Genomic DNA, 8,911 nt, shown 5'->3' on the forward strand with positions numbered 1-8,911 from the left:
CCCTCTCCCCGCCAGGCGAGGGTCTGGCCACACGCTGCGGAGTCCGGGGGAAACCAGATGGAGAAAGTCAGTGCCAGTGGGAGAGGGCAGGGCGCCAGGAAGCGCCAAGGCTTTCCAGTGCCTCAGGCAGCACTTCTCAGGGCCAGAAGGTTTCCTCTCTCCTCTAGGGGACTGTTATGATTTGAACGATTGTTTCACTCTTCTGTGTTGTTAAGGAAGAAAGAAGGTAAGAACCCCAGCCCCTGGTGAACTATTAACTTCAAGTAACCCAGAAGAGAACGTAAAGGCCACTAGTGGGCTATGACCGCCCGGCCCCAAGCACCTAACAGTCACTCCCTCCCTCTCAGAAGCGCCTATAAAAACATTTGTTTAGAAGAAAACGTAAGCCCACGAGCCGCGCAAGTACTGACAACCGCAGGAGCGGCGTGGGCTGGAGGCGGGACCACCGTTTGGTGGCCACAGCGCAGATCTGCTGGAGAGCTGTGGAGACAGGCACATGGCCATGGGAAAGTACTCGGCACTCTCTAGCCAGAAGGCCAGAAAAAAAGGGATACATTTGATGTGACATATATTTTAAATAGATTTTAAAAATCTATGACGTTACCAGAGTAGAATATGCTCAAGACCACTCGAGCTCTTAATCACAGTGGGAAAAAGAAGCTAAGAAAGGAGCCGAGACAGCGGTACAGAGGCCTGGACAGCTGGGCATCACGGACACAGAAGAAATCACATTCCTCTTAGAAGGCAGAACTTTCTAGACTGTGACCGATGTGTCATGGACAGGGGATGTCCCGGGTGCTGGTTGCAGCACCTCCCACAGAGAAGTTACCATTTACCAAGACCAAGAACAAATGTTAACAGTTTGGTTCCATAAAATCTGAGAAGCAAAATGAAGCCTATAACATACGCCATTAGCTCAAAATAAGTAAGGTTTTGCCCCCATACTTTTATAATGCAGCCTAAAATGCTGACAGTGGGAGCACATATATTTGATACTTTGGTTCAAAGGTTCACAAATAATCAAAACCATTTTATAGAGAATCAGCTGTCAATCTAGTGATCTTCTAAATGTGTCAAACGTGATGTGAACTGCCCCACACTTGGGGCAGCTGGGCTCTGAATGCCACTTATGTCGCCCTGGCTCCATGCAAGGCCTCGGCCGAAACACCTGAGCACACAGGACAGTGACAGCAGGCACCTTGAACTCTCGCTGTCACTCTCACTTCTTCTGTCACTCTTCCACTCCTCTTCTTCTTCGGAAGAACAAGAGCCTTCACTCTGATCACAGGAGGTCTCCTAGTAGGAGGGGGAAAATAGGTAAGAACCCTGAGCTGGTAGGTTAAATAACACAAGAAAATCCAGGACTCATGAACACGATCACAGGGATATCGAATCAGATAAACTTCAAACAAAAATGTCCTAAAAATGACCTTTGGCATTTCACCCAGCTACACTGCAAACTTAGGCCACAAAAAAGCCTGCACAAGGCTGTTTACAGCAGCTTTATCCCGAACTGCCGAAATGTGGACGAAACCAACCTGGCACTCAAGTACGTGAACAGATGAAGTGGTAAATCCAGACGGTGAAATATTTTTTGGCGTGACAAAGGGATGTGCTATCAAGTCGTGAAAAGACAGAGGAGACGACGGCAGTGCCCGGAAGGCGCCGTCTCAGCCGCCTGCGGCACCTGCCGGACACGGGCTGCAAAGGTCAGCAGCACAGAGCTATGGAAGATCAGCAGAGACGTGACCTCACACACTTGTCCAGACACACAGAGCTGTGCGACATGGGTGGTCCGGGCGCGGGCTGTGGAGACGCAGCAGGAATGTCTGCTCCTCAGCCGCAGAGAGGCAACACTAGTCCAACAGGCCGCACGACGGGGCAGCTGCACGGGCCCTTGCTGTACTTACTGTGCAGCTTTTCTGTGAACTGAAAAGTGACGTCTCGATTTCTTTTCAGAGACCAGAAACAAGGAACCTGTGGCCCTGACAGCACAGAAAGCAGGTCGTGGAGACCAGGAAGGAGCTTTGCGGCTGCGGTCATGTCATCACGTGCGTAGACAAATCGGGGTCTGCACACCCCTGAGCCAGAGCTCCGGGGCCAGCTCTCAAGCGTCATCTACTGTGGTTACATCAGAAGCTTTCGCCCTAACTCACCACCCAAGACCTTGTATTTCATGTGTAGCTTTGAATTCTTCTTCTTAAAAAGGTTCCTAAAGTAGGGAAGCATTATACCCTCACGGAATTTGCATGCGCCTGCCTAGTCCAGCAAGTAGTCAGTCCAGCATACCCAACAAGCAGAACGCCGCGCCCAAACTAAACCCTATACAAGGACAGCAACATTCCTAACAGTCGGAAGGGGAGATGCTGCAGAGGCCCGCTAGCGGTGCGCACAGAAGGGAACTCTGCAGGAACGCCTGGGGCGCTGACGCCTGGCCCCGGGGTCCGCCCTGAAAGCACTGTGCTGTGGGAGAGCCGGCACAGTGGGCTGCATGGTCCCACTTATGTGAGATGTGCGGCCAGATGGTGCCTGGGCGGTTGCTGTGGGGGTAGGAGTGAGCACTGTGCGTGGCAGAGGGATTCTTTAGAGGCGATGAACACGTTTTTGACATCAACGGGGTTGGGATGGCACAATCCGTTAATATACTAAAACTGGACTGTTCGCTTGTAGGGTAAATATCGCAACAAAGCTGTCCACAATTGGGGTCAACAAAATCGAAACTGGCGATTTCTTCCACGAAACGCTGTATTTTCACCTAATTTCAAAGTGCAGAATAGAGAAAGCCTTGAAGCAGCGGACTCACGTGTCCTGCGGAGCTGGAAGACTCGTCCCCGGAAGAGGACTCGGGCCGTCCCGGGCTCCCACGACGGACACTGGGGCCTCGGCGCCGGCAGGTCCGCTGCCCGGACTGTGACCGCAGAGCCGCCGGGCCAGCCTGAGACAGCACACCAAGGAAAGGCTCGGTCAGTGTGGTCTTCAGCGAAACTGGCGTTCTACTAGGCTCCAAGAGGGTTCAAGGCAAAAAGTAATTCAAAAACAAAATACTCTTGGATGGATGTATCTTTGTTATTGTTAAATCAAACTTGGTATTTTTAACTCTGCAAACAACACTGAGAGCGGCTGTGACAGCTCACCAGAGGCAACCTGCATGTTCTCTGAGGAAGAAAGACCATCACAGGTTTCAAATCATCTCTGACATTTAACACGCACTCAAAAGGGCAGGCGAGAAAGAAGACATAAATGTAAGACTGATAATCACCAGGGATCAGATACAGATCAACAGATATGGGTTTTTTAAAATAACTTGCTATTTTCAAGAACTTAAAATTAACGAGAACTAGAGGAGAAAAACGGAAAAGTCTAAAAATGGAACCAAATGCAAATTTTGAACTGAAAAATACAGTGAACTAAAGTAAGAACACAACAGGTTTAAAAGCAGTTTAGAGCCAGCTGAGGAGAACTAGTGGCTGGAATGTAGGTCAGGAAACACGCGGGATGCAGAAAGCACTGCACGGAGCGCAGCCTGCGGCCATCAACTCATTCTAAGGCGCTGACCGAGAATAAACACATGAGCCCGAGAGTGTCCTGAGAGGCCAAGGACGGAACGGCCGAACGGCTACACGGCCGCAGCACAGGTGGACTCGGGGCGCCCATAAAGTTGTTGAGACAGAAATTAAAAGTGAAAATCTCAAAGCTCTTCACCCTAACTTATAACTGCTTCTTGAGTAACTGCTGAAAGTGACTTCATTATACAGGTTGTAATTATCAAATGGTATATCCAATTAGAAATTTATCAATACTTAGAGCAGTACAAGCAGATTTGTAAACGTCTGTAAGACATTTTTCCAGCGAAAATGAAAAATAGTCTTTAAATTTTTCTTAAATTTTACTTTAAAATGCATTTCACGAGGCAATATCCAACTATAACAGAAAACACTCAGACAGTCGACAGTGTTTTCTTTTCATACTTGCCATGGTGTTAGCTGAATCGCCTTTAAGAGCCAACACTGTTTGTGCTGAATTCTCAGCGCCTGAGCCCCGCCCAGGGCAGCAGCCAGCAACGCTGCCCCACACCACCAGGCCGCCGGACTGGCCGGCGGGGGCTTGCTCCCAGGGGGCTGCACACGGCCAGCTTGGTCTTCTCCACATACAGTTTCGTGACGCTCCGGAAAATCCAGAGAGAGGGGAGCCACCAGGGGCAGGGAGCTGCTGGAGGATGCCCAGCCAGGGCGCGTCCCCGGTCGCACCAAGTGGCGGCTCGTCCAGCCAGAGTACAGAGGCCCCGGGGGAAGCAGAGCACGAGGTGCTACTGCTGAGTGTGAGGTGTCCGGCTCCAGACCTGAGTGGCCCCGGCAGGCACTTCCCAGGACCCTGTAGTGCCATTTGAAGATACAACTCAAGCTTTCGCGCTACTCTTTCCCGCCAACCACACAGACCCAATGTCTACTGTTTAAAATTCCAAGACTTTAAGGAAGAAATATTCTACTTTCAATAAAAGTGACTAATGTTCCCTATGATGAAAAATGAAGCTAAATGTCCATTTAATTTCTAATGCAGCTATTGCCAACAAAAGAGAATCTAGTACCTTTTGTGAGACCTGGAGATTCTTCCTTTTTCTTCCAATGATGTAGAGATTTCTTTCTTCGTCACCTTTCTCTATTCTGAAGTCTTCCAACTTCCTACAAATTTAAGTGCATTCAGTGGTATTAGTTACTGACTGAGGGCTTAGGACATAAAGAAAAAAATGAATGACGGAAGCATTCTTCTATGTATCAGAAGCTTACATATATTAATGCAGAAAATTCCTAAAGCCAGAACACAAGCTGAGTGGAGCCATGTTTCGTCAAGAGGCAAAAGGAGACCCTCTTAGTGCAGAACAAACTCAAGCGAGACCTCTCTCCTCTCTCGTGAGCTGTTTGAAGGGTCCGTATGATTTTCCAAGATGGTAATTTCTTTCTCTAGAAGAAAACTAAGACCAGAATCTTCTTCCTAACTCTCTAATGTCATGTTTTGTAAGCTGTACCACAACAGAAGAGTGATGGTTCTACTTCTAATCACCGATCTGTCACTCTCAAGTATCACCAACCAAAAAAATAATAATAAAATAAGTTTTTAGGGAGAGAGTAGACCTATGCTTTCTGAGAGAAGTATGCCATTTATGAAAATGTCCTGCAAATACATCAAAAATATTCTGACATCTGAGCCAACTGGAAATGCAGGCACAAGCTGGATGTTGCATCTATTGAGGATCTGGGCGGGGAGACCACTGAAGAACTGGGTATGTGTAGGGCAGAGTGGGGAGGTGGGTGTGAGAAGAGTCCCTAGAAATAGTGGATCTGCTGAAATCCACTGCTGAGGGAAGCAGCAGGAGAAAAGAGGTCTGCTGCGCCCCGTGTCTCTCCCCGGCCGGGGATCGGACTCGGCCCTCACAGTGCTAGCATGAGACTCATACTAGAGGCCATGAGGGAGGCCCCTGAGGATACTGATTAAAGTTGTAATGGCAGTGGTTGTATTTTTAAGACAACTCCTTAACAGAGGCTCACAAATTTACAGACAATGTGATACTGTGTCTGAGAGAGAACACTGGGTATCTGTGGAGACTGAACAAGAATGGCCGTGCAAAACGCTGCCATTGTGAAACGAAACTCTGAGGCCGTCCTACCACTTCGCGACCTATTATAAACCTATGTATGTGATGATCACACTGAAGGACTAGGACGTGTGAATAACCATACAGACATGGTTTCAGACACAAGCATTATCAAGAGAGCCCTGAAACAAACCTAAATATGGCGCGTGGCACCTCCGGCACGACCACTCTCCGCCGCCAGGCCTGCAGGTCCCGCTCCGTGGCCATCTGGCTACGGGGCGCGTTCTGGTGCATCTGCCGCACGCCCTCCACCTGCCCGCTGCGCCGCAGGCCGATGTTGGGAGGGGACTGCATGTCCAGGCTTAGTCTTCTAAAACCTCGGAGGAAATGGGCAAGAAATCACTCTAAAACCACCTTCACACTGGCACCCACTGAACACAACAGAACGTACATTACTCGGTAGTAAGACATGCCAAAGTAAAGATCCACTGAGAAAAAGTGGGAAAAAGCCGTGCTCCGTGCCTGCGACTAACATGCCGGCGACGGGGGGCACCTCCCTCACTAGGGACCTGAGTCACCGCCTCTCCAGGCTCTGAAACTGTTCCACGTGCAGCCATTTCTACTCCCATGGTGCCTGACACACTCAGAAATGTCGTCGTCTTCGTGGTAGCAGACTAGAAAAACCTTTTTGGAAAAACTAAGGTGGGAGAGACACTCCCTGAACCACAGCTGAGCAACAAGTAACCACATGAACTGTGAAGAGATGTCTGAGCCACCCGGGCAGACAGTGCCCGACAAGCGACGCAGCCAGCGCGGCCAGCTCCAGGCGTCGCAGCCAAGCGCTTGCACTTCAGGAACACAGGGGCAGGGCCACTGCTGCTAACGCGACAGAGAACCAGCCCAAGTCCTATTCGGGCTGAGCCAGCCCCGCGAGCCAGGCGCTGGGGCGCCCGCAGCACCCCCGCAGAGCGTGCACACCCACATGAGGGGTACGCAGGGGATCACCACACCGCACTAACTAGAAGGACGATCAGTGCGAATACGCTAAGGTTTTAACAACCATTATACTGATGCTTGAGAAGCGCTAATTAAGCACTGGAAATAAATTCTATATTTAACTGTCCAAGGTGTATCATTCTTCTGCATTGATTTGGAAAGAAAATACGCACTGGTTTTATTTGCTACTACGTGTAACAACAGCAAGGCTGAGAAATAGCTCACGTCCAAAAAGGGTGAACCCCAGAGATCGGTCACCCCGCACGGTGGAGTCCCCCCGGGCTTCCAAGAGCAGAGTGCGCGACGCAGGGGGTGAGGCCGCACCGCCTGGGGAAGCCAGGCCAGCGAGGGCTCCGCCCACCACCCCACCCGGCCCGGTGCCCGCTGAGCCTGACCCTGGGCAGCAGAGAAGCCGGCCGGCTGGAGCAGAGCGCTCCCCCGCGCACCACACGCTCGGGCCTGTCACTCACTCGTGGGAGGCGGTGTTGACGCCGCAGCACCGGCGCTCACTGGCCCTACAACTTTAAGAAGCCACGAAGGACACACGGGCCAGGAGTGCCCGGAGAGCCGCAGAGGCCAACACGTGCCGGCAGAGCTGGCAGAGCCCTGCCACCTGCCCACGTGCAGCTGGAAGCTCGAGGGCAAGGCGGCTTGACCTAACGCAGCACTTCGGGAGACACAGCGGAGACAGAGACGGACGGAGCAGGCGTACTCAGAGACAAAGCAAAGGGCGCAAGAGGAAGCCCCTTCCGGCCAGGCCCAGAGCCTGCACCTTGGCGCAGGACTAGCTTCCCAGGCCCGATGGGGGAGGAATCTCCCGTCCAGACAAGGGCCACAAGCCTTCACGCTCGCTTGCTGCAGCTACTCCAAGAGCGCGACTTCACCCAAGTCCTGGTGTTGAGCTCTATACTCTTTAGACCTCCGCCAACCCAAGGGAAGCAAGCAAGCAGAGTAAAAGAAACATACAGGATTTTTATTATTCACATTTAACAAGAAATGCTTCTCACAGACTATGTGGTTCAGATGAAAGTATCCCCAGGAATTTACTGTCTTTCTGGTCCAGTAGTTAACGTGAAAACCCTCCCTCCCTAAACCAGTGAACAATAGAAGTAGCAGTTGGACGTGGAAACATGGAGGTTTCAGAGGGGTGGGGATGAGCGGGAGGCAGGCAGAGGGTAGGTGTGGCGGGGCTGGGGCCTAGGAGAGCGAGGGAAGCCCAGACACGGGCGAGGTGTGGCACAGGCTGTGGTCCCCGGGTGATAGGGCTCTGTAAAATAATAGTAAATCTGTAAATTTTGATATAAAAAACTCTCCTTCTGTGGACACCTAGAAATGCCTTGTAAATATGACAAATACACTGAAGTGAATCCTGGAACTCCAGAATCATCTTAGACAAGAAACCAAGCGGTGGCCGAGTTAGAGTCAAAAGTGTGGCAGGCTGGGAAATGCACTGTCCAGGTCAGTAACTGAAGGACCCAGTTTCCATGCCGTGTGGCGAGGGAGCTGGGCCCTGTGCGCCAGCACCCAGGGGCACAGGGCACGGAGGACTGTCTTACAGGCCCATCGCAGGCCCAGCGGGATGTCTTACTAAGAAGAGCGGAGGCTGGCTGCCGTCTGCAGCCACCTGGAAAGGCGGCCCTTGAGGTCTCTGTCATGCCCACTCGCTCTCCTGCTAAGGAGAGCTCAGAAGCCAAGACCACAGAGAATGATGTTCAAACAGGCTTAAGAGAGAACTGGCCGCTCAAAGAACTTCAGCTAAGAAGTGTGAAAATAGATGAAGCAAATAAACGGAAGGAAAACGGAAAAACAGGTAAAGAACATGTCGGCATTCACCTTCATTAGTCATTCAAAATATTTTCAAATCAAGATTACATTAGCTTACAACCATCTGAGTGCAAAACCCAGAAATCCGCCCTGTACTGCAGATGCAAGCCTACAACATCCGTGACAGGCTGCCACTGGGAGCGTAAGTGGTACAAGCACTAGTGACAACGGTTTGGCATAAAATGACCTGTACCTGCCAATCCCACGTCCAGATTAGCATCGAAAGATAAAGTCTTTCAATCATACACGAGATGCACACAACACTTGTTGGTAGTTCTATTCATGATTAGCAAACTCACAAAGTCACCCAAAACCCAAGAAAATGAAAATATCAGTGGCATTTACACAAGGCCGTGACATACAACAAAGTAAACTTGATACAAATGGGTAAATCTTAAAAACATAGTATTGGGCCCTCCCTGGTGGCGCAGCGGGTTAAAGCACAGCACTGAGAATCTGAAGCCACTTCCGCATGAGTTCGATTCCCGCCTGCCGCCTGCC

General features: G+C 50.7%; 1 protein-coding gene across 1 annotated transcript in view; it reads right to left on the minus strand.

The window, feature by feature from the left end:
- Nucleotides 1-8,911, minus strand: part of BRWD1 (bromodomain and WD repeat domain containing 1) — a gene marked incomplete at its 3' end in the record, with an annotated part of 68,059 nt that overhangs the window by 29,600 nt on the left and 29,548 nt on the right. Inside the window, exons 15-18 of the mRNA XM_012730916.1 lie at nucleotides 5,784-5,967; nucleotides 4,586-4,679; nucleotides 2,804-2,935; nucleotides 1,199-1,296 (exon numbers count right to left, since the gene is read on the minus strand). Coding sequence (XP_012586370.1) covers nucleotides 1,199-1,296; nucleotides 2,804-2,935; nucleotides 4,586-4,679; nucleotides 5,784-5,967 — 508 coding nt within the window. The remainder of the gene's footprint in view (nucleotides 1-1,198; nucleotides 1,297-2,803; nucleotides 2,936-4,585; nucleotides 4,680-5,783; nucleotides 5,968-8,911) is intronic.

This window comes from Condylura cristata, unplaced genomic scaffold, assembly GCF_000260355.1.
Source record: "Condylura cristata isolate star-nosed mole 26May11 unplaced genomic scaffold, ConCri1.0 scaffold00003, whole genome shotgun sequence".
Classification (NCBI taxonomy): Eukaryota; Metazoa; Chordata; class Mammalia; order Eulipotyphla; family Talpidae; genus Condylura; species Condylura cristata.